Genomic DNA, 26,472 nt, shown 5'->3' with positions numbered 1-26,472 from the left:
TCTCTGCTCCGATAGGCTGCTATTCTAGTGGAGTGAGACAAACCATCATAAAAAGAAATAAACAGACAACACACCAGACAGTAATAACTCTAGGAAGAACAAAAGAGAAGTATGATGAGAGAGTCATGGGAGAGAAGGCATGTTTTTTAGAGACCTCTCCAAAAAAAGAAAATACGAGCCTCCTGGGTTTAAAAGAACGTCACAGAGAAAAGACAGCAAGCACAAGGGCACTGAGATAGAACAATATCTTTGTGTCCAAAAAAATGGCAAAACCAAGGTGATTAGAGCAGACTGAGCAGGAATAGACTAGAAAGACATTACAACACAGAGTGGAAAGGAAGATTTTACAGTCTTACAGGGTACACTAAGAGTTCTGAATTTTCCTCTTAATAAGATAAGAATATACTGATCATAGAAGTAATATGTTCTAACAACTTATTTTTAAATAATCACTTTTTATCTACTATGTTGGAAAGAGTTGGATACGACAGCAACTAAACAGCAGCAAAAATAAAGACAAGACTCAGGGGGGATAATGAAAGAAGCAGCTAGACCACTTAGGAAGCTACTGAAACTGTCCAGGCAATAGTGGCAGTATATAGGAGTAGAAGTGAAAGTGATGAAAAGTGTCAGAGTCTGGATATCCTACTTTCATATAGTTTCAGCATCTAGACACATTAAAAAAAAATTCTACAAAGTGTTAATATGCTTTTAAAATATTGCTATAGAAATAAAGTCCTTGAGAAAGTGTTTTAAAAAACATAGTAACTGGAAGGTAATAGTTTAAGAAATAGTTAAGCAAATAAATGAGAGACAGTGGTTATTAAGCTCTACAGTCAAGCTTCCTGGTTTTGATCCTAGCTCAATCACTTACTAAATATGAAAATAACAGCGAAGTTTCTCTATGCCTCAGTTTTCTCATTTTTCAAATGGAAATAATAGGAGGTACTTCATTAGACCCTTGTGATATGACAATGAATATAAAGAATTTTAGCTGACACATGGTAACAGCTCAATACGTATTTGCTATCAAACTTATTGTTCTACGCCGAACAGTTTCTATGGCTACAGGTTCCCACTATTTTTCCCATTGCTACCACTATTTATAATATCCCCTTTTATAACTGGTTACATATTTAAATGGAGAAGGAAATGGCAATCCACTCCGGTATGCTTGCCTAGGAAATCCCATGGACAAAGTCTGAGCCTAGTGGGCTACAGTCCATGGGGTCACAAAGAGTCAGGCACGACTTAGCAACTGAGCACATATTTAAAATTATCACAATAGAGACTTCCCTGGTGGTCCAGTGGTTAAAAATCTGCCTTGCAATACAGGGGAGGTAGTTCTAGCCCTGGTCAGGGAACGAAGATCCCACAAGCGGTGGAGTAACTGAAGCCCCTGTGTCAAAACTACAGAAGACCGACCGCCTAGGGAATCCATGTGCCACAACGAAAAGCTCCCACAGGATGCAACGAAGATCTCTCATGCTGCAACTAAGACCCAATAAACAGAGCTTTTAAAAATTAAAAAAAAGTATCGCAATAAAAATTAACTTCAAATGTTCCTAATGTTACATATTTCATTGATTTGATTTTTAATCAAAAGTTTCCACTTTAGGTTTAACAAAGCTCTCTGATTGGTATAATACTTTTTCTTTAACTTGGAGGATCACTCCTCTTAAAGATAACTGAAGCTGAATTTGCAAGAATCCAAAGCAATTCCTATTAACAATTTTTTCTTCACTTCAAAACAAAAGTAATGTTAAATTTCATAAGGCTCTGAAAAATCAAACAGAGTATGACAAGAACAATTATCCGAAATATCATAATCACTTGGACTTTTTGTATAGTTGGTCACACTCTTGATTATTAAGTTGTATAACTATGAGCATAGGATAGGTTCACAAGATCAACTGTTGGGGGTCAAATATTTGATGTCCTTTCATATTTGAAATGCTTCCACTAAAGACACATAAGAAAATGGTATTCCTACCTCTGAGAGAGAATAGGGGAGAAGGGTGAGAAAGAGACATACTTTGCATTTAAAACCTTTGGCATTATTTGGGTGCCTTCCGTTGCAAATGCATTAACTTCTAAGAACATAAAATATTTTTTAAAGAAAAAAATACCATTTACAAACAATTTACAGAACAATTTTTTAAATAGTTCACCACAATGGCAGCTTACCAGATTGAAGATGCCAGTAATATATTAGTGTTGTTTGCAAGAAACCTAAGTGGAGGCTCTGCAAGCAGTACACAGGATAAAATTCCTCCACCAAAGCAGTGGAGCATAGCAGTAAACCAGCTTGACAGAGGATTCTTCCATGCCAGCGCTGCTGCTCCTGAAATGATAAAGTAAATGTTTGAGATACTGTACACTAAATAAGTCCAGAGGTACCAGTGGCCCTAAAGAAACACACTTCTTAATTTCATAATTTTCTAGAACTTACTATTACTCATGACAATCATGAATATCATAAACTGTATCTCCTGTTCTTTAAATCAACACTGGAAACATTTTGTTAAGACATGGGTGACTTGGGGCATCTTTAAAATACCGTTTAGGATCTTACTGGACTCCATGGTGGCTCAGATGGTAAAGTGACTGCCTACAATGAGAGAGACCCGGTTCAATCCCTGAGTTGGGAAGATCTCCAGCAGAAGGAAATGGCAACCCACTCCAGTATTCTTGCCTGGAAAATCCCATGGACGGAGGAGCCTGGTGGCCTACAGTCCATGGGGTCGCAAAGAGTCAGACACGACTGAGCGACTTCACTTCACTAAAGGATCTTATTGCCAGTTGCCCAGCAGTACATTATTATATAGACAGTCTCCCCATCTCCTGTCTCCTTTCATTTCCAACCTACTGTAAGTACATCAGTTAATATGTCCAAGTGATACATTAAGAAAAATTTATAATCTTAAGTACTTTAGAAAATAAAGCTGAAAAACTAAAGTTTCAATATGACAGACTTGAAACAGAATGACAAAATAAACTCAGAGGTGAAAGGCTGATGAGAAATAGGTATTTACATCATCTCAAATGTCTCCTAACAGATTATTTATTACAGAGAGAAACAGTAACTTTAGATTGGGCAAACCTTGCAGACATTACTATAAACAAACAGTATCAGGTGATCTCTGATACTATACACTAAGGACATATCATTGCTACTGAAGTATTTCTACTATGCCAAAAATGTATAACCTCAACTAGTTTAATTACACAAACTCAAACTGAGGGTTATTCTAAAAAAAAAAACCTAACAACAAATACTTGGCCTATATTTTAAGAACATAAAGGTCAAAGAACACACACAAAAAAAGGCTGATGAAATGTTTCGGATTAAATGACATTAAAGAGACAACCAAATGCAATGCATTTCCCTAGATCATATTTCAGAATGAGAAAGAACATTTATAAAAGAACTTTACAGACAAAAAATTGATAAAATTTAAACATAGATTGTGTCTTTAATAATAATATTGTATCACTGTTAAACTTCCTAATTTTGATAACTATAATATGACTCTTAAAATCAACACATTGAAGTAGTCAGAAGTAACTGGGCAAAATGTCTCCAATTTACACTCAAGTGGTTCTGCAAAAACACTCTACAGAGATAAAAACATTCAGAGAAATGGTAAGGTACAAACTTTTAGTCATACATGGATAAGTTCTTGGGATCTAATGTACAGCATAATGACTATAGTTAAAAATACTATATAATACTATATTATATCCTTGAAATTTGCTAAAAGAGTAGATTTTAAGTGTTGTCACCACACACACACACACATACACACACTCAAAAGGTAACTATGTGAGATGATAAACATGTTAATCACTTCATTGTGGTAATCACTTCACAATGTACTATATATATCAAATCATCACACTGTACACTTTAAATATATATAATTTTGTCAATTACAGGTCAATAAAGCTGGGGAAAAAATTAAATAAATGGGGCAAAATGTCAGCTGGTGATTCTGGGTAAAGTACATAGGACTTCCTTGACCTAGTCCAGCAACTTTCTATAAGCAAAATTATTACCGGAAACAGTACAAAAAATTTTTTTAACCCGGCCAGAAAAATAGAAGCAAATTTTAAAAATGAAAGTAGAAACCAAACAGATGATACAGGTAATCAATAAAGCTAACCCAAAGCTTTTCTTGGAAAAGACCAATAAAACAGAATATTGTTCAGTAAGTCTGAAAAATGGGTGTGGAAAGGGGAAGGAATGAAAATAATGTAAAATATTATAAGCAAAAAAATGGAAATAATTTGAGATTTTTTATAAGAAAACATTTATCATTATCAGAGAAATGCAAATCAAGACCACAATGAGGTACCATTTCACACCAGTCAGAATGGCTGTGATCTAAAAGTCTACAAGCAATAAACGCTGGAGAGGGTGTGGAGAAAAGGGAACCCTCTTACATTGTTGGTGGGAATGCAAACTAGTACAGCCACTATGGAGAAGAGTGTGGAGATTCCTTAAAAAATTGGAAATAGAACTGCCTTATGACCCAGCAATCCCACTGCTGGGCATACACACCAAGAAAACCAGAACTGAAAGAGACACGTGTACCCCAATGTTCATCGCAGCACTGTTTATAATAGCCAGGACATGGAAGCAACCTAGATGTCCATCAGCAGATGAATGGATAAGAAAGCTGTGGTACATATACACAATGGAGTATTACTCAGCCATTAAAAAGAATACATTTGAATCAGTTCTAATGAGGTGGATGAAACTGGAGCCGATTATACAGAGTGAAGTAAGCCAGAAAGAAAAACACCAATACAGTATATTAACACATATACATGGAATTTATTTATTTATTTTTTTAATATATGGAATTTAGAAAGATGGTAATGTAACCCTATATGCGAGACAGCAAAAGAGATACAGATGTATAGAACAGACTTTTGGACTCTGTGGGAGAGGGAAAGGGTGGGATGATTTGGGAGAATGGCATTGAAACATGTATAATATCAAGTAAGAAATGAATCGCCAGTCTAGGTTCAATGCAGGATACAGGATGTTTGGGGCTGGTGCACTGGGATGACCCAGAGAGATGATATAGAGAGGGAGGTGGGAGGGGAGTTCAGGATTGGGAACTCATGTACACCTGTGGCAGATTCATGTTGATATATGGCAAAACCAATACAGTATTGTAAAGTAAAATAAAGTAAAATTGAAAAAAAAAAGAAAACATTTAATCTAATACAGGTGAACATATAGTTGAAATGGAAATTGAAATGGACAATTTTCCTAAAAAAACTATATATTGCAAAATCCCCTTAAGGATAGGTAGAAACTTGAACACACAAATAACTATGAAAAAAAATTACAGGGTAGTCCCAAGATCTATCCTAAGAAAGGTGTTAGACCCAGATAGACTAGTGGACGAATATTAAATAATTTCTTATTACTCATTTTTATATTATATAACCATTATAGAGTTTAGAAAAACTTATTCTGTGAAACAACTCCAACATAAAAAACTGTAAAGAAAAATAAAGAAGACAGAATGAGAGAGGAAGGAGGATGGGAGTAAGGAAAAAGGGAGGAGGGAAAGGCAGGAGGGAAGGAAAAAAAGAGGGAGAAGACACTCTAAGTCACACTATAATTTTAACTTTTACAGTACACAAATACATCCATAACAAATTGAAATCAGTAGTTTTTCAAAAGGATCACAAAATCATAACCAGGTAGATTTTTATCCAAAGAATTTAAGGAAGGTTCAACATAAATTCATTAAAATCATTCACTATACTAACAAGTTAATATGATCACTCCTTTAGACATTAAAAAATCACTTGATAAAAATTTTAACATTCATTGTTTTTAATCTATTAATCTAAGAATGGGGTGGGGGAAAGCCATGAAGGAAAAGATTTGTAAGTTTGACACCATCAAAATTTAAAACTTCTGAACTTCCCTGGTGGTTCAGTGGTTAAGACTCCACCTGCCAATGCACGGGACATGGGTTCAATCCCTGGCCCACAAAGATTCCACATGTCACAGGGCAACTAAGCCCGTGTGCCACAACTACTGAGCTGATGAGCTCATGCTCTGCAAAAAGCAAAGCCACCTCAATGAGAAGCTCGTGCACCACACCTACAGAATAGCCCCCACTCACTGCAACGACAGAAAACCCACACCCATCAAGGAAGACCCAGCACAGTCATAAATAAATAAAGACAACTTGTTAAAAAAAAATTTTTAACCTCTATATAACAAAAGACTAGGATAAAATATTTTTTAACCAATCTTTGCCTTTTCCCAATAAGGCAAATTCCAGAGTCCCCACAGAGACTGAGACAGAACTGTGAGTGTCTCCTGTGGAAGTACGGGTCAGCAGTGGACTGCCCAGGGGCAGGGGCTCTGACTGCAATAGACCTGGGTATGGCATAAGCCCTCTTGGAGGAGGTCGCCATTAACGCCACCATAGAGCCACCAGAACTTACACAGGACTGGGAAACAGACTCTTGGTGGGCACAAACAGACCTCATGTGCACCAGGACCCAGGAGAAAGGATCAGTGGCCCCACAAGAGACTGACCCAGCTCTTTCCCTTTGGCATGCCACTGAAGATCCTGGTGTCACCATGGGCTGCCGCCCCGCCCGGCGTTACCGGTATTTTAAGAACAAGCCGTACCCAAAGTCCCACTTCTGCCAAGGTGTCCCTGATGCTAACATTTGCATCTTTGACTTGCGATGTAAGAAGGCCAAAGTGGATGAGTTCCCACTCTGTGGCCACATAGTATCAGATGAGTATGAGCAGCTCTCCTCTAAAGCCCTGGAGGCTGCCCGTATTTGTGCCAACAAGTACATGATGAAAAGCTGTGGCAAAGATGGTTTTCACATCCGAGTGCAGCTCCACCCCTTCCATGTCATCCACACCAACAAGATGTTGTCTTGCACTGGAGCTGATAGACTCCAGACAGGTATGCGTGGTGCCTTTGGAAAGGCCCAGGGCACAGTGGCCAGGGCCCACACTGCCCAGGTCATAATGTCCATCCACACCAAGCTGCAGACCAAGGAACATGTGATTGAAAGCCCTCCGCCAGGCCAAGTTCAAGTTCCCCGGCCACCAGAAGATCCACATCTCTAAGAACTGGGGATTTACCAACTTCAATGCGGATGGATTTGAGAACATGGTGGCAGAAAACCAACTCATCCCAGACGGCTATGGGGTCAAATACATCCCTAATCGTGGTCCCCTGGACAAACGGCGGGCCCTGCACTCATGAGCATCAGCAATGTCCCCTCCTTAATCATGCTCACCAATAAACGCTATTTCCTGTTAAAAAAAAAAAAGAAAAAAAAAACAGAGAGATTGACCCAGACTTGCCTGTAAGTGTCCAGGAGTCCCCGGCAGAGGCGTGGATTGATGGTGGCCTGCTGCAGGGCTGAGGGCACTGAGTGTAGTAGTGCATGCATGGGATCTTTTGAAAGAGGTCACCATTATCTTCATTATCTTCATTATCTTCACCATAGTTTCAGCTCAGTTCAGTCACTCAGTCGTGTCCAACTCTTTGTGACGTCATGAATCACAGGACGCCAGGCCTCCCTGTCCATCACCAACTCCCAGAGTTTACTCAAACTCACCTCCATCGAGTCGGTGATGCCATCCAGCCATCTCATCCTCTGTTGTCCCCTTCTCCTGCCCCCAATCCCTCCCAGCATCAGGGTCTTTTCCAATGAGCCAACTCTTCGCATGCGGTGGCCAAAGTACTGGAGCTTCAGCTTTAGCATCAGTCCTTCTAACAAACACCCAGGACTGATCTCCTTTAGGATGGACTGGTTGGATCTCCTTGCAGTCCAAGGGACTCTCAAGAGTCTTCTCCAACACCACACTTCAAAAGTACCAATTCTTTGGCGCTCAGCTTTCTTCACAGTCCAACTCTCACATCTATACATGACCACTGGAAAAACCATAGCCTTGACTAGACAGACCTTTGTTGGCAAAGCAATATCTCTGCTTTTCAATATGCTATCTAGGTTCGTCATAACTTTCCTTCCAAGGAGCAAGCGTCTCTTAATTTCATGGCTGCAATCACTATCTGCACTGATTCTGGAGCCCCAAAAAATAAAGTCTGACACTGTTTCCACTGTTTCCCCATCTATTTCTCATGAAATGATGGGACCAGATGCCATGATCTTCGTTTTCTGAATGTTGAGCTTTAAGCCAACTTTTTCACTCTCCACTTTCACTTTCATCAAGAGGCTCTTTCTGCCATAAGGGTGGTGTCATCTGCATATCGGAGGTTATTGATATTTCTCCCGGCAATCTTGATTCCAGCTTGTGCTTCCTCCAGCCCAGCGTTTCTCATGACGTGCTCTGCATATAAGTTAAATAAGCAGGGTGACAATAAACAGCCTTGACGTACTCCTTTTCCTATTTGGAACCAGTCTGTTGTTCCATGTTCAGTTCTAATTGATGCTTCCTGACCTGCATATAGGCTTCTCAAGAGGCAGCTCAGGTGCTCTGGTAGTCCCATCTCTTTCAGAATTTTCCAGTTTATTGTGATCCACACAATCAAAGGCTTTGGCATAGTCAATAAAGCAGAAATAGATGTTTTTCTGGAACTCTCTTGCCTTTTTGATGATCCAGCGGATGTTGGCAATTTGATCTCTGGTTCCTCTGCCTTTTCTAAAACCAGCTTGAACATCTGGAAGTTCACGGTTCACATATTGCTGAAGCCCTGGCTTGGAGAATTTTGAGCATTACTTTACTACCATGTGAGATGAGTGCAATTGTGCGTTCTCTGGCATTGCCTTTCTTTGGGATTAGAATGAAAACTGACCTTTTCCAGTCCTATGGCCACTGCTGAGTTTTCCAAATTTGCTGGCGTATTGAGTGCAGCACTTTCACAGCATCATCTTTCAGGATTTGAAATTGCTCAACTGGAATTCTATCACCTCCACTAGCTTTGTTCGTAGTGCTGCTTTCTAAGGCCCACTTGACTTCACATTCCAGGATGTCTGACTCTAGACGAGTGATCACACCATTGTGATTATCTGGGTCGTGAAGATCTTTCTTGTACAGTTCTTCTGTGTATTCTTGCCACCTCTTCTTAATATCTTCTGTTTCTCTTAGGTCCATACCATTTCTGTCCTTTATCGAGCCCATCTTTGCATGAAATGTGCCCTGGGTATCTCTAATTTTCATGAAGAGATCTCTAGTCTTTCCCATTCTGTTGTTTTCCTCTATTTCTTTGCATTGATCGCTGAGGAAGGCTTTCTTATGTCTGCTTGCTATTCTTTGGAACTCTGCATTCAGATGCTTATATCTTTCCTTTTCTCCTCTGCTTTTCGCTTCTCTTCGTTTCACAGCTATTTGTAAGGCCTTCTCAGACAGTCATTTTGCTTTTTTGCATTTCTTCTCTTGGGGATGGTCTTGATCCCTGTCTCCTGTACAATGTCACAAACCTCCGTTCGTAATTCATCAGGCACTCTGTCTATTAGATCTAGTCCCTTAAATCTATTTCTCGCTTCCACTGTATAATCATAAGGGATTTGATTGAGGTCATACCTGAATGGTCCAGTGGTTTTCCCTACATTCTTCAATTTTAGTCTGAATTTGGCAATAAGGAGTTCATGATCTGAGCCACAGTCAGCTCCTGGTCTTGTTTTTGCTGACTCTATAGAGCTTCTCCATCTTTAGTTGCAAAGAATGTAATCAATCTGATTTCGGTGATGACCATTTGGTGATGTCCATGTGTAGAGTCTTCTCTTGTGTTGTTGCAAGAGGGTGTTTGCTATGACCAGTGCATTCTCTTGGCAAAACTCTATTAGCCTTTGCCCTGCTTCATTCCATACTCCAAGGCCAAATTTGCATGTTACTCCAGGTGTTTCTTGACTTCCCACTTTTGCATTCCAGTCCCCTATAATGAAAAGAACATCTTTTTTGGGTGTTAGTCTAAAAGGTCTTGGATGTCTTCATAAAACCGTTAAACTTTAGCTTCTTCAGCATTACAGGTTGGGGCATAGGCTTGGCCCCACCATAGTTTGGCCCCAGGTAAATAACAGGGAGGGAACACAGCTCCACCCATCAACAGAAAATTGGATTCAAGATTTACTGAACATGGCCTCACCCATCAGAACAAGACCCAATTTCCCCCTCAGTCAGTCTCTCCCATCAGGAAGCTTCCATAAGCCTCTTATCCTTCTTCATCAGAGGGCAGACAGACTTAAAACCACAATCACAGGAAACTGACCAATCTGATCACACGGACCACAGCCTTTTCTAATTCAATGAAACTATGAGCCATGCCATGTAGGGCCATCCACGACAGACGGGTCATGGTGGAGAGTTCTGACAAAATGTGGTCCGCTGGAGAAGGAATGGCAAACCACTTCAGTATTCTTGACTTGAGAACCCCATGAACAGTATGAAAAGGCAAAAAGATACGACACTGAAAGATAAACTCTCCAGGTAGGTAGATGCCAACTGCTACTGGAAATCAGTGGAGAAATAACTCCAGAAAGAATGAAGAGATGGAGCCAAGGCTGAACTCTAGCATCTTACTGTCTATGGTTTTTAGTTTTCACTAGTTATTTTTCAGTCGCTAAGTCATGTCCAACTCTTTGCGACCCCATGGACTGCAGCACGCCAGGCCTCCCTGTCCATCACCAACTCCCGGAGCTCACCCAGACTCAAGTCCATCGAGTCAGTGATGCCATCCAGCCATCTCATCCTCTGTCGTCCCCTTCTCCTCCTGCCCCCAATCCCTCCCAGCATCAAAGTCTTTTCCAATGAGTCAACTCTTCACATGAGGTGGCCAAAGTACTGGAGTTTCAGCTTTAGCATCATTCCTTCCAAAGAAATCCCAGGGCTGATCTCCTTCAGAATGGACTGGTTGGATCTCCTTGCAGTCCAAGGGACTCTCAAGAGTCTTCTCCAACACCACAGTTCGCAGTGATTTTGGAGCCCCCCAAAATAAAGTATCTCACTGTTTCCACTATTTCTCCATCTACTGACTATGAGTGAATACATTTCAAAAACTTAGAATGGGGACCTAGCAGATAGTAAGCAACAAGTATAGCTATCACTATCATAGAAGTATGTGTGCTAAGTCTGTTCAGTCATGTCTGACTCTTTCTGACTCCATGGACCACAGCCTGCCAGACTCCTCTGTCCATGGGATTCTCCAGACAAGAATACTGGATCGGGTTGCCATTTCCTACTGCAGGGGTTCCTCCCAACCCAGGGACTGAACCCAAGTCTCTTACAACTCCTGCATTGGCAGGCAGGTTCTTTACTATTAGCATCACTTGGGTAGAGAGATATTATGGAAGTAAACAGAAATAAAATTACCCTTTCTTCTGTACTTCTACCCTTTAATCACACTCATTTTCTATAGGGTGACAACTTCGAGTCTTTTTTCCTATGCTTATTTACACATATACACTCCTTCTCCCCCTCAAGACCTTCTTCTCCCTCAACCTTGCCTTGTGCATGTCTTCCTCTCTCAGATATACCCAGATTAGCTCTGCAGACACATTCTAGAAATGGGAGCTCTTAACTGAATGAGAGCTATTAATACAACGGGTCCATCACTGCACAGTACTATGAAGGCACAATCCAAAATAATTGGTTACTTTTGGTAAATATACTATTAGGGAATATGTCTCTATCCCCATTACTATCATCAATTTGACACTAACAATTTGGCTTAGACCAGAGGTCTCCAACCTTTGGGATCTAATTAATGTCTGAGATCTGAGGTGGAGTTAAATAAGAAATAATAGAAAAAAGTGCACAGTAAATGCAATTTGCTTGAATCATCTGGAAATCATCCCCCTGCACCCCAATCCAAGGAAAAATTGTCTTCCGTGAAACCAGTCCCTGGTGCCAAAATGTTTTCCTTTGACTATTAAAACAATCCAAATCAAGTTAACTAAATTTGAAGCTTTCACATAAATTATTCACTCATGTAATATGCATTTCCAGTTTAGTCTGTCAAAATAACTTTCCTTTTCCCTCGTTACCAGTATTTTATCCTTTCCTCCTGAGACATATCATTTTCTAGATTTGTTCACAAGTGTTAGTTCCACTATAAGACTGTCATTCCTTGAGACACTTATGAAACTTTGTATAAAGTAGATGCTCTATAAATATGCAATATATCAAAAATATAAGTATGACAATTTTACTACCATTAGTGTCCCTTAGTTTTATCATAAGTCACCAAGAGAGACAGCTGTCATTACATCCCAGTTCTGTGACTCTTTGTAGGACCTTTAACCTGTCTTTGCTTAAACTTCAAGTTTCATAAAGTGAAAATAATATATAACTTATAAGAATTTAAAATGAGAGAATATACATAAAAACACATATACACTACCCAGTACATGTCAGACACCGTGTTGACTTCAGTGCTGAATGGGTTGATTACTGACAACAGAGAAAAGAGGCCAGGAAAATGCAACTCTTGGGCTGCTTCTGAAAATTCTCTGAGCCCAAGATATAATTGTTTTGAGTTCTTACTGCAAGGCTGGGGTGAGAGTGACACATTAGGGCACTGAAAAGGTACTTGTAACCCCAACAGTCTTAAATTAATGAAACTAAGGTTTTATTAGACCAAAAAGAAAAGAAAAAAGAGCTGAAGGGAGGGTCTTTCTCATACCAGTCTTTTATGCCTAATTTTCAAAATTATGTCAGCCAGAAAAATTTCTCTAACTCAAACAGGTTTTTCTTTAAATCTTTCTTCAGTACATACATTGTGGTAGTACATTTTTCACCATGAGACAATCTTACAATAAAGTATCTGGGTATTATGTTCCTTTGTATATATCCTACCAGCGCCAGAGTTAGTTTAATGTGGTCCAGTGGCTACCACTGTGCTTCCACTGCAGGAGGTGCAGGTTTGATCAATGGTCAGGGGATCCTGCAAGCCACATGACATGGCCAAAATAAAAATATAATGCTTTCAAAATTTAGCTTAAAGAAAAGAAAAAGAAAATACAGGAAAAAAAAAAAAAAGAAAAAGCTGTATATCTTGAGGGCATATAAATAATTTTCAGAAGAAAAAATGTTAATATAGTGCTAATTTTTCCTCAGTTTTAAACAAAGGTGTATCCCTTTAGCTAAGAAATAAGCTATGTTAATTTACACACATTATTTTTAACATACTGGCATTTAAAAGGGAAAAAAAATTATCTGTCCTACCTTAAGATGTTTGTGATACATTATCAGTAGAATTATTTCCCCGAACTCTTAGCAAAATTTGTCACAGTGAAACCTGAATCTAATTCAAAGTTCAGTTCGGTTCAGTTCAATCGCTCAGTCGTGTCCGACTCTTTGCGACCCCATGAATCACAGCACGCCAGGCCTCCCTGTCCATCACCAACTCCCGGAGTTTACTCAGACTCACGGCCATCCAGCCGTCTCATCCTTGGTCTTCCCCTTCTCCTCCTGCCACCAATCTCTCCCAGCATCAAAGTCTTTTCCAATGAGTCAACTCTTCGGATGAGGTGGCCAAAGTACTGGAGCTTCAGCTTTAGCATCATTCCTTCCAAAGAAATCCCAGGGCTGATCTCCTTCAGAACGGACTGGTTGGATCTCCTTGCAGTCCAAGGGACTCTCAAGAGTCTTCTCCAACACCTCAGTTCAAAAGCATCAATTCTTCAGCGCTCAGCCTTCTTCACAGTCCAACTCTCACATCCATACATGACCACAGGAAAAACCATAGCCTTGACTAGACGGACCTTAGTCGGCAAAGTAATGTCTCTGCTTTTGAATATACTATCTAGTTTGGTCATAACTTTTCTTCCAAGGAGTAAGCGTCTTTTAATTTCATCGCTGCAGTCACCATCTGCCATGATTTTGGAGCCCAAAAAAATAAAGTCAGACACTATTTCCACTGTTTCCCCATCTATTTCCCATGAAGTGATGGGACCAGATGCCATGATCTTCATTTTCTGAATGTTGAGCTTTAAGCCAACTTTTTCACTCTCCTCTTTCACTTTCATCAAGAGGCTTTTAGCTCCTCTTCACTTTCTGCCATAAGGGTGGTGTCATCTGCATATTGATATTTCTCCTGGCAATCTTGATTCCAGCTTGTGTTTCTTCCAGTCCAGAGTTTCTCATGATGTACTCTGCATATAAGTTAAATATGCAGGGTGACAACAGACAGCCTTGACGTACTCCTTTTTCTATTTGGAACCAGTCTGTTGTTGCATGTCCAGTTCTAACTGTTGCTTCCTGACCTGCATACAGATTTCTCAAGAGGCAGGTTAGGTGGTCTGGTATTCCCATCTCTTTCAGAATTTTCCACAGTTTATTGTGATCCACACAGTCAAAGGCTTTGGCATAGTCAATAAAGCAGAAATAAATGTTTTTCTGGAACTCTCTTGCTTTTTCAATGATCCAGCAGATGTTGACAATTTGATCTCTGGTATAAGACTTTTAAACATACAACCACCAGGGGACTTTAACATCAAAATAGTTTCATTATGAAGTGAAAGCTGAGAAATGAAGTCACATTTTATTCTGTTTAATTCACTTAAAATCACACCCACAAAATAATCCCATCCTCTGGCCAAATGAATTATTAGACTATGTTTAAAATAGTTTTATTAACTTAGTTAAAACAAAGCTTTGAAGGTCATTTTTTAATGTACTGCACACATGACTTATTTTGATATTCTCAGTCTAATTTTACTCCAGTAAAATACTCAGTCTAAAGCATCTCTATTTTTAAGAATTACTTGCACTCTAGCTATTTTCAAACAGCATTAAGCTTGCTGGTGGTTGATGTCACTTCCAGAAAGAAGCAGGGGAATGTCTAGCCATCTTAAAGCCTTATTGCCAGACATTAAGTATTTTTAAATTGCATATTAAACTATCCTAGTCTTTCCCATTTATAGATTTATCACTTTTAAAAAAAGAAAAAGTAACATAACATATCTTATATGCCTCAAGTACATTTTTTCATCAAAATTATTTAAAAATAATCATGTAGAGAGAGGTTTACAAATTATCTGTGACACAATTTAAGGAGTTTCAGATCAAATCATAGTGGGCCAAGTAAATCCACAGATTCACCCTGTCCCCCAGTTCCCCACTGTGTAACTAGAACAGACATACTTAGCAACTGGCACACTTACCATATTGATTCTCTGATCCATAGAGTAAGAATCATTATGGTAGGAACGATCAAGCAGAGGGCTTCGCTGGTGGCTCAGTGGTAAAGGATCCACTACCCTGATAGTTCAGTTGGTAAAGAATCCACCTGCAATGCAGGAGACCCCAGTTCGATTCCTGGGTCAGAAAGATCCCCTGAAGAAGGGAAAGGTTACCCACTCCAGTATTCTTGCGCTTCCCTTGTGGCTCATCTGATAAAGAATCTGCCTGCAATGTGGGAGACCTGAGTTCGATCCCAGGGTTGGGAAGATCCCCTGGAGAGGGAAAGGTTACCCACTCCAGTATTCTGGCCTGGAGAATTCCATGGACTGTATAGTCCATGGGGTCCCAGAGAGTTGGACATGACTAAGTGATGTAAGTATACATCAATGCAGGAGACATAAGCTCAACCCCTGGGGAAGATCCCTTGGAGGAGGAAATTACAACCCACTCCAATACTCTTGCCTGGAAAATTCCATGGACAGAGAGGAGTCTGGTGGGCTATAGTCCACAGAGTTGCAAAGACTAGGATGCAACTGAGCACACACACACAATCAAGTAGAAGCCACTAGAGTTTCTTCTCCTTCTCACCAAGATATTTTTAAAATGCAGTATTAGAGATGAGTGCCATGATCAAAAAACATGAACGAGGATGATACCTATCACATCCCATTTAACAACTTGCCTGTTTAGACTATGTGTAAAGCAGATGGGTGTTGAAAAATAACTGAATTATAAATAAATGCAGACAGGTAGTAACTCCAACTGCAGCTGGTATTCAAAATACAGTATTTTTACTGGAACAAATTAGTATTAATCCCTGTAACCTGGTAAAGAAATGCTTTTTTCTCCATATTATCTTGCAAAGAATCCCAAAAGCACTTTGCTTTTACCTGGCAAGTTTAACAGTACACTATCACACTCTTGCCTCAGGTCTGTCAACACTCCTGCTCTCCAAAAAGTCCACAGAGACTTTGATCTTATTGGAGTACACAGAATATCACAACTGCCTGCTACACTGAAGGCATTACGCTGACTGGATCTACAAACAAGTAGTAGCCAGCACTTTAGCTATTTTAACACAACATAATGAAAACCAGTAAGCATGAAGTTAAACCTTACCCTTAAGTTTCTGCACCAGTCAGAGTCCAGTCAGGAAACAGAAAATATAAAGTTTGCTTAACAAAAAGAACTTAATATAAAAAAGTGGGTGTAAAATCATAAGATCTGAAAAGGTAAAAAGTAAATATTGTGGTGTCATAGAGGTATAAATACAGAAAGTTATTACCACTCCTGGGGGAACAAAGGATAGGCTCAAACTATTAAAACTTAGAAGCCTGGACAAAGTGCCCTTTAGAGTCAAAACTGAGATTCCTGAGGAAGACACACTGCTCAGCTGGTGTTCTGGTCCAGCTCACTCACTGCATAAGCAATTGAGTTTTAAGTTCTCATCCCAAGCTACCTTGATAGTGGTAGAGTTTGAACTAAACGCTGGTCTTGTGACTTCTGACTTTATGAACTCTTTCTACTATAGAACACTTCTTGATTAATATTTGGTCAGGTCACTCAAATACTCTAACTTTCCTTTAGATTAAAAAATATTAAAGATATGTAAGTAAGATTCTCTGAACTCAAAGAAGTAAATTATGAACTATCTTTTCTGAGACACCCTTTTCTACCCCACACCGAGCAGAATCTGCTCTGGCTTTATAAAGCATGGTATCCCAAAGGCGGCATGGATGTTCTATTGAGGATATCATAGATGTTCTATTTTCTCTGGATATTGCTTAACTTAGTTGTGCGTATTCTGAAAATTCACTAAGCTGTACTTTTACTATTATTTTTGCACTTTTCTGTATGTTTTTACATGGGAATTCATAAAGATAGCAAAATTATGCTGCCACCTTCCCAGAATCCTAAAAACTGATAAATTCCTATCTTATTTATCTTTTCATCTCTCACAGATTATAGGAAGGAACAACGACAAACTTTATTTCTGGATTTAATTCCCAAAAGCAAATGAGAAACTGATTGGTGATGTAAAAACGACCAAAACCATGGGAAAAAATAACCATGTCAAATGACAACTTACTGAGAAATTGTTAAATGTTGAGAAACCAGAATCTGCAAAGAGAGAGCTAGAGAAAAGTTCAGAACTTTGAAATTAGCCCAAGAAATAGCTCTATAACTAACTAAACTATGCAACTTATGTAAAGTTATTTTATTCCTATAAAAGTATTCCTCATCTGTAAAATGAGTTCGATACTACCTACCTAAAGAGATATATGAGGATTAGAATTAATATACTGAAATGTTTTCCATGTTATCTGAAATGAATATTGTTACTGTGTAAGAAAGGCAGTTGTAGGGGCTTCCCTGGGAGTCCAGCGGTTAAGAACCCACCTGCCAATGCAAAGGACATGGGTTCAACCCCTGGTTTGGGAAGATTTCACATGCTGTGGGGCAACTAAGCCTGTGCACCACAATGTAGCCCGTGTGCTACAATTGCTGAGGTCCACAGGCCTAGAGCCTGTGCTCTAAAACAAGAGCAGCCATTGCAAGGAGAAGCCTGCACACTGCTACTAGACAGTAGCCCCCACTCTCTGCAACTAGAGAAAGTCAGCGCACAGTAACAGAGACCCAGTGCAGCCAAAAATAAATATTACAAAAAAAAGAAAGGTAGTACAATCTTATGTGACACTGTAAGGAAAGAGTAGGAAAGGGAGGATGAGCAGGGGAAGGGGAAAAGATGACAATGACAACAGCACAATCAAGTTCTTCTAGGGATATAAGAATATCTTTCATTCTAGTATCCTCAACATCTAATATAGTACCTAATAAACTGAATAGCTACTTAATGAACTACATATGATTTGAGGGAAGTTAGCAAAATAGTGGTCAGAGAATTAAAAAAATAATAATAGATTTTATGTGAAAAATCAAGTAAAAATCATTGTAGATTAAATTTTCAGGATGTCTAACAGAAAATAGCAATCTGAGTAATTTCAGATTGGTATCAGTGCAGGACTGAAGAAATGTGCTTATTTTAATGAAAATTTAAATAAGAAAAAAAAAGAGGACAGATTAAAAGCATAAGAAATTAAAATTAGTGACAAAAATATTCTGCAAAAATGATTTCTAACCAACAGCTCCTAAAACAGCATTTTCCAACTTCCTAATAAAATACCCGACTCTTTGCAACCCCGTGGACTATACATTCCATGTAATTCTCCAGGCCAGAACACTGGAGTGGGTTCAGTTCAGTTGCTCAGTCGTGTCCAGCTCTTTGCAACCCATGAACTGCACCACCCCCAGCATCCCTGTTCATCACCAACTACCGGAGTGCACATAAACCCATGTCCATTGTGTCAGTGATGCCACTGAACCATCTCATCCTCTGTCGTCCCCTTCTCCTCCTGCCCTCAATCTTTCCCAGAATCAGGGTCTTTTCAAATGAGTCAGCTCTCCCCATCAGGTGGCCAAAGTATTGGAGCTTCAGCTTCAACAGCAGTCCTTCCAATGAACACCCAGGACTGATCTCCTTTAGGATAGACTGGTTGGATCTCCTTGCAGTCCAAGGGACTCTCAAGAGTCTTCTTCAACACCACAGTTCAAAAGCATCAATTCTTCAGTGCTCAGCTTTCTTTATAGTCCAACTCTCACATCCATACATGACTACTGGAAAAACCATAGCCTTGACTAGACGGACCTTAAGTCGGCAAAGTAATGTCTCTGCTTTTTAATATGCTATCTAGGTTGGTCATAACTTTCCTTCCAAGCAGCAAGTGTCTTTTAATTTCATGGCTGCAATCACCATCTGCAGTGATTTTGGAGCCCAAAAAATAAAGTCAGCCACTGTTTCCCCATCTATTTCCCATGAAGTGATGGAACCAGATGCCATGATCTTCGTTTTCTGAATGTTGAGCTTTGAGCCAAGTTTTTCACTCTCCTCTTTCACTTTCATCAAGAGGCTGTTTAGTTCTTCTTCACTTTCTGCCATAAGGGTGGTGTCATCTGCATACCGGAGGTTATTGATATTTCTCCCGGCAATCTTGATTCCAGCTTGTGCTTTCTCCAGCCCAGCGTTTCTCAGGATATACCCTGCATATAAGTTAAATAAGCAGGTTGAGAATATACAGCCTTGACATACTCCTTTTCCTATTTGGAACCAGTCTGTTGTTCCATGTCCAGTTCTAACTGTTGCTTCCTGACCTGCATACAGGTTTCCCAAGAAGCAGATCAGGTTGTCTGGTATTCCTATCTCTTTCAGAATTTTCCACAGTTTATTGGGATCCACACAAAGGTTTGGCATAGTCAATAAAGCAGAAATAGATGTTCTTCTGGAACTGTGTTGCTTTTTCAATGATCCAGCAGATGTTGGTAATTTGATCTCTGGTTCCTCTGTCTTTCCTAAAACCAGCTTGAACATCTGGAAGTTTACGGTTCACATATTGCTGAAGCCTGGCTTGGAGAATTTTGAGCATTACTTTACTAGCATGTGAGATGAGTGCAATTGTGTGGTAGTTTGAGCATTCTTTGGCAATACCTTTCTTTGGGATTGGAATGAAAATTGACTTTTTCCAGTCCTGTGGCCACTGCTGAGTTTTCCAGATTTGCTGACATACTGAGTGCAGCACTTTCAGAGCATCATCGTTTTCCAGGGGACCTTCCCAACCCAGGTCTCCCTCATTGCAGGCAGATTCTTCACCAGCTGAGTCACCAGGGAAGCCCAATAAGATACCCAGAAAAATAGAAAAAATAAATGAAAGAAAATCCTGCACTATTAGTCCAAACTAAAGGAGTAATCGATGGACGTGAGTCTGAGTGAACTCCGGGAGATGGTGATGGACAGGGAGGCCTGGCATGCTGTGATTCATGGGGTCACAGACTCGGACATGACTGAGCGACTGAACTGAACTGAACTGAACTGAACTGAACTGAAAGGGGTAATACCGACCTTCTCCAAAACGACTTATGGCAGCATGCTGCACCTCCCAGGACTGCTGCTGCCAATGCAACAGGCTGCTATCAACCCAAGCCTCTGCCAGACACTCCCAAATACTCACAGCAGAAGATGAGTGCATGTCCTTCTACATCACCCTCATGCTAACCAAAATGATCACACGGATCACAGTTTTGTGTAACTCAGTGAAACTATGACAAGGGAATATTTCATGTAAAGATGGACACACTAAAGGACAGAAACAGTATGGACCTAACAGAAGCAAAAGATATTAAGAAGAGGTGGCAAGAATACACAGAAGAACTGTACAGAAGAGGTCTTAATGACCCAGATAACCACAATGATGCGATCATTCACCTAGAGCCAGACATCCTGGAGTGTGAAGTCAAGTGGGCCTCAGGAAGCATTACTGAAACAAAGCTAGTGGAAGTGATGGAATTCCAGGTGAGCTATTTCTAATCCTAAAAGATAATGTTGTTAAAGTGCTGCACTCAATTTGTCAGCAAATTTGGAAAATTCAGCAGAGGCCACAGGACTGGAAAAGGTCAGTTTTTATTCTAATCCCAAAGACAATGCCAAAGAATGTTCAAACTACGACACAATTGCACTCATCTCACACGCTAGTGTGAATTCTATACTTTTTATATGTTCACAAGTACTAGTCCTGGAATATAACATTTTTACACCAAGTGAAATACTGTATCAGTGTCCAGTTAGCCCAGTGGTCCTCAAAGATTTTGGTTTCAGGACTCCTCTGCTGCTGCTGCTAAGTTGCTTCAGTCATGTCCGACCCTGTGCGACCCCATAGACGGCAGCCCACCAGACTCCCCTGTCCCTGGGATTCTCCAGGCAGGAACACTGGAGTGGACTGCCATTTCCTTCTCCAATGCATGAAAGTGAAAAGCAAAAGTGAAGTGGCTCAGTCGTGTCTAATTCTTAGCAACCCTATGGACTGCAGCCCACCAGGCTCCTCCGTCCATGGGATTTTCCAGACAAGAGGGGGCAAGATTTTCTGCCAAATATCGGTGAGTTTTGTGGCCCCCAAAGGTGTAGGAAGGAATCTGGGATGGATGATGAAACTGTTCTATATCTTGACTGTGGTGGTAGGTACATGACTGTATGTTTGTCCAAAATAACAGAATTTTATATTTAAAGGAGTGAATATATGTAAATTAAACTTTCCAAAAGTCTGACTCAAAAAAAAAAAAATTCTTGAAGATCCCAAAGAGCTTCTGTTTATTCGCGCTATCAATATCTAGCATATTATAAATTATAAATGAGAAAAATCAGGGATTCCCTGGTTGCTCAGTGGTGAAGAATGTGCTTGCCAATCCAGGAAACACAGGTTGATCCCTGACTGGGGAAGATCCCACATGCTGCAGAGCATCTAAGCCCATCTGTCACAACTATTCAAACTGTGCTCTAGAGCCTGGGAGCCACAGCTACTGGAGCCCTTGTGCGCTACAGCCTGTGCTCGGCAACAAGAGCAGTAACTGCAGAGAAACCCACACCGTAACTGGACAGTAGCCCGGGTCGCTGCAACTGGAGAAAGCTCGTGCAGCAACAAGACCAAGCATACCCAAAAATAAATAAAACTATCAAAACAATTTTAATGAGAAAGTCTTTAAAATAATAAATGCACTGAATGTTAATAATGTATTCTTCATGAAAAATAACTATTTTCCAAAGCAAAAAATATTTAGTGAGAAAAGTCACATTTTTTGAGTCAATCTCTTTAATGTCTGCCTTCAAATAGGGAACAGCTGGATTCTCATACCTGCTTCTGCTTTCAACTTGTTACAGTATGACAGGTCATTTGGCCTCTGGAAAACTCCACGGTACACTTGTAAGAAAATGAGCGTGAAAAAGACAACACCTGCATATTATTACAAAAATAATTTTGAACTGGAAATGTCAGGAACCCCAGGGCTCCTGGACCATACTTGGAGAATCTTTGATCTAACCTATACAAGAAAATATCAAGTATTAAATATGGTAAAGTAATAAAATATACTTATTTTCAAATCAAGGAAAGTGTCTCATGATTATCCATTCAATTTAATACACTAATATTCCCTTTATCCAGGTCAAAACTTCTATCAAACAATGATTTAGACTGAGCTACCAATCTCAATTTAAATTAAAAACATTTCAGAGATCCATGAGTTTAAAAAAAAAAAAAAACCACCAGAGACTTCCCTAGTGGTCCAATGGTTAGGACTCCAGGCTTTAAAATGCAAGGGGTGCGGGTTCCATCCCTGGTTGGGGAACTAAGATCCCACATGCCATGCTGGTTCGGCCAAAATATTAAAAATTAATTTTAAAATGTTTTAAAAAGAAAAATCACACAGTAAGAGGCACAGCACCATCCTCGAGCCTTCACTCACTGACTGTAGGACAAGGCATATCAAAGGCAGCAAGAACATAGAGAAAGTAAGGCAAAGAAAATACCTGACCTCAGGAAAAAAGAGCACGAAATGAAAAAGCAGGCAGAACTGCAAAAGTCAAGCAATACAGGAGCAAACATATCCTGAATGAAAAATACGCTCCTGTTTTAAGACCACATCCCCACTACTGGCAGTGAAACTGCACCAAACGGCTCTTCGTGTGCAATAGCATTCATACGACCCCGAGTGGGAATCCACTCTCCTCTCAGCAATCGTTGTGTCTAACATGCTAAGCAAGGTGGGAGACCTGTGCGTTACGGGGAATGTAGGGGGTGCCTACTTGAGGCTTTTTATTTCAGTGTTTACACAACTTTCACAACCGGAGAGCAGTCCAGAACCAGTTACTAGTCCAAGCGACGAAGTCAGACCTGCTGTCTGCGGGAGCTCGGTTCCCAGGTGTTTTAAAAATATTTCCCAAGGAAGAGGGGGCACGGCCGGGAGACGGCGCCACCCCAGGGCGAACGAGGGCAGTCCTGGACTGCCCAAAGTGGCTGCGGCCGCCCGGTCACCTGTCCCGGCAGTCCCGCCCGCGGCAGTGGGACCGCCCCGCACTCCCCCCCGTGACTCCTTTGGCGGGGTCCGGGGCCACCTTCCTCCTCGGCCTCAGTTTCCCCTTCTATACGGCGGTAGGACGGGCCCCCTCTCCCCTGCGCCCTCTAGCTTGACAACAGGACTGCCGGCGCGAGGCAGCTCGGCCGCTCACCCAGCTCAGGCCGTCCCCGCGGTGAGTGGTCCCTGAGGGGGACGATCCTCGGCGCCCAACACTCACCCGGCTGATGCTTCAGCGCCATCACCGACACCAGGTAGTGGGCGATATCAAAAAAGGGGAACATGGAAGTGCGAGAAAAGGCAAGGGTCAGCTCATTCCACGGAGAGTCCATCGCGACTACCGACCGCCGCAGCCGAAGCAGCCGCGGAGACGGGTTCCCGGCGTGCGCGGCGAGGGGTGGGGGGAGGGGACGGCCGCGGCCGCGCGCTCCTCGACGCGGCCTCCGGGAGCCCTGCGCGTGCGCCCTGGCTCGAGAGGCTGGCGCGCGGAGGGGCGGGGCCGCGTGTCCCGGGAGCCTCGGGCGCTCGAGCGGTTGGCGGGTGAGCGGGATGAGCCGGCTGCCCCCGCCACAGCCGAACCTCGTTCTCCTAATAAGGGCCCAGCATCTTCTCGGTGCAGGGGGTTGTGCCAGATCTGGAGAATGGGCAAATGAATGCAATATACGTAATGAATAAAAAGTGCTTTATTTCAGTTAACATTTAGTTCATTTCTTTTTTAAAAAACGAATAAAGAACTATTTTAAATGTTTCTTGCTGCTACTGCTGCTGCTAAGTCGCTTCAGTCGTGTCCGACTCTATGCGACCCCATAGACGGCAGCCCACCAGGCTCCCCCGTCCCTGGGATTCTCCAGGCAAGAACACTGGAGTGGGTTGCCATTTCCTTAAATGTTTCTTAGTTATTTCTAATATGCTAAGTATTGATAAATGAAACCCACATAAAGTCTCAGGACTCCGGGATCCTTTACAATTTCTTTTTTAAGGCAACTTTTTTTAAAGGTTTAATTTACATACATTTTATTCACCCTTTTTAGTATAAAGTTCTATAATTTTGGATAAACGCAGTCCACAAGAGGAGACACTCAGAGTTGTGCGTGCTAAGTCACTTCAGTCGTGTCGACTCTATGTGACTCCATTAACCAGAGCCCTGCAGGCTTCTCTGGCCATGGGATTCTCCAGGCAAGAATACAGGCGTAGGGCACCGGCCCTCCTCCAGGGGATCTTCCCCACCCAGGGATCAAACCCGCTCTCTTATGTCTCCTGCAATGGCAGACTGGTGCTTTACTACTAATCCTACCAAGTGACCTTGCACCAAACTAAGGAAAAAAGCAACTCGTGATTATTTACATCTTGATGTTTCAGTGTGTTCTTTCCACAATTTTTATACATTTCGTTATCTTTGGCATTTTGGTATTGTGAATTTAGGGGCAGAACTTGGATGTTATTTCCCAAAATTTTAGTTTTAATATCTTAAACTCCACAAAGTATGTGTTTTGTCCTTGGACTTAAAATACTATAATATCTCTAAATCATATGTCTATGCCAACATCACTCTGAGGCATAATTAAATTCATTACTAACACCAATAGGGCAATAGTGAAAAGCACTAGAGTTTTTTTTTTTTTAAGATATATCAAACATTTTGCTTCAGTTCAGTTCAGTTCAGTTCAGTCGCTCAGCCGTGTCCAACTCTTTGCGACCCCATGAATCGCAGCACGCCAGGCCTCCCTGTCCATCACCATCTCCCAGAGTTCACTCAGACTCACGTCCATCGAGTCCATGATGCCATCCAGCCATCTCATCCTGGGCCTTCCCCTTCTCCTCCTGCCACCAATCTCTCCCAGCATCAAAGTCTTTTCCAATGAGTCAACTCTTCGCATGAGGTAGCCAAAGTACTGAAGCTTCAGCTTTAGCATCATTCCTTCCAAAGAAATCCCAGGACATCCTTCAGAATGGACTGGTTGGATCTCCTTGCAGTCCAAAGGACCCTCAAGAGTCTTCTCCAACACCACAGTTCAAAAGCATCAATTCTTCGGTGCTCAGCCTTCTTCACAGTCCAACTCTCACATCCATACATGACCACAGGAAAAACCATAGCCTTGACTAGACGGACCTTAGTCGGCAAAGTAATATCTCTGCTTTCGAATATACTATCTAGGTTGGTCATAACTTTTCTTCCAAGGAGTAAGCATCTCTTAATTTCATGGCTGCGGTCACCATCTGCAGTGATTTTGGAGCCCAAAAAAATAAAGTCTGTCACTGTTTCTACTGTTTCCCCATCTATTTCCCATGAAGTGATGGGACCAGATGCCATAATCTTCATTTTCTGAATGAGCTTTAAGCCAACTTTTTCGCTCTCCTCTTTCACTTTCATCAAGAGGCTTTTTAGCTCCTCTTCACTTTCTGCCATAAGGGTGGTCTCATCTGCATACCTGAGGTTATTGATATTTCTCCTGGCAATCTTGATTCCAGCTTGTGTTTCTTCCAGTCCAGCATTTCTCATGATGTACTCTGCATATAAGTTAAATAAGCAGGGTGACCATATACAGCCTTGACGTACTCCTTTTCCTATTTGGAACCAGTCTGTTGTTCCATGTTCAGTTCTAACTGTTGCTTCCTGACCTGCATACAGATTTCTCAAGAGACAGGTTAGGTGGTCTGGTATTCCCATCTCTTTCAGAATTTTCCACAGTTTATTGTGATCCACACAGTCAAAGGCTTTGGCATAGTCAATAAAACAGAAATAGATGTTTTTCTGGAACTCTCTTGCTTTTTCCATGATCCAGCGGATGTTGGCAATTTGGTCTCTGGTTCCTCTGCCTTTTCTAAAACCAGCTTGAACATCAGGGAGTTCACGGTTCATGTATTGCTGAAGTCTGGCTTGGAGAATTTTGAGCATTACTTTACTAGCATGTGAGATGAGTGCAATTGTGTGGTAGTTTGAGCATTCTTTGGCATTGCCTTTCTTTGGAATTGGAATGAAAACTGACCTTTTCCAGTCCTGTGGCCACTGCTGAGTTTTCCAAATTTGCTGGCATATTGAGTGCAGCACTTTCACAGCATCATCTTTCAGGATTTGAAACAGCTCAACTGGAATTCCATCACCTCCACTAGCTTTGTTCGTAGTGATGCTTTCTAAGGCCTACTTGACTTCACATTCCAAGATGTCTGGCTCTAGATTAGTGATCACATCATCATGATTATCTGGGTCGTGAAGATCTTTTTTGTACTTACCCTAAACATATTAATTCCAACAGAAAAGAACGGATCATTTCAGACTCTACAAGTAATCTGAAACTTGTTTCATTTCAAAACTAAAAATATGTCAGATCCCCCACTCTGCCTAGAGCCTAAAGATTTTTTTTTAT

General features: G+C 41.0%; 1 protein-coding gene and 1 pseudogene across 1 annotated transcript in view; one reads left to right on the top strand and one right to left on the bottom strand.

Annotated features, from left to right (window-relative positions):
- TMEM38B (transmembrane protein 38B) overlaps positions 1-23,546 on the bottom strand; it is a 66,001-nt gene extending 42,455 nt beyond the window's left edge. The window contains exons 1-2 of the mRNA XM_018052554.1: positions 23,328-23,546; positions 2,188-2,344 (exon numbers count right to left, since the gene is read on the bottom strand). Of these exons, the coding sequence (XP_017908043.1) occupies positions 2,188-2,344; positions 23,328-23,439 (269 nt within the window). The 5' untranslated portion in view covers positions 23,440-23,546. The remainder of the gene's footprint in view (positions 1-2,187; positions 2,345-23,327) is intronic.
- LOC102182227 lies at positions 6,606-7,315 on the top strand (annotated as a pseudogene).

Source organism: Capra hircus, chromosome 8 (genome assembly GCF_001704415.2).
Source record: "Capra hircus breed San Clemente chromosome 8, ASM170441v1, whole genome shotgun sequence".
In the NCBI taxonomy this organism is placed as follows: Eukaryota; Metazoa; Chordata; class Mammalia; order Artiodactyla; family Bovidae; genus Capra; species Capra hircus.
Note: the sequence above shows the minus strand (reverse complement) of the source record. Positions and strands in the feature narration are given on the sequence as shown.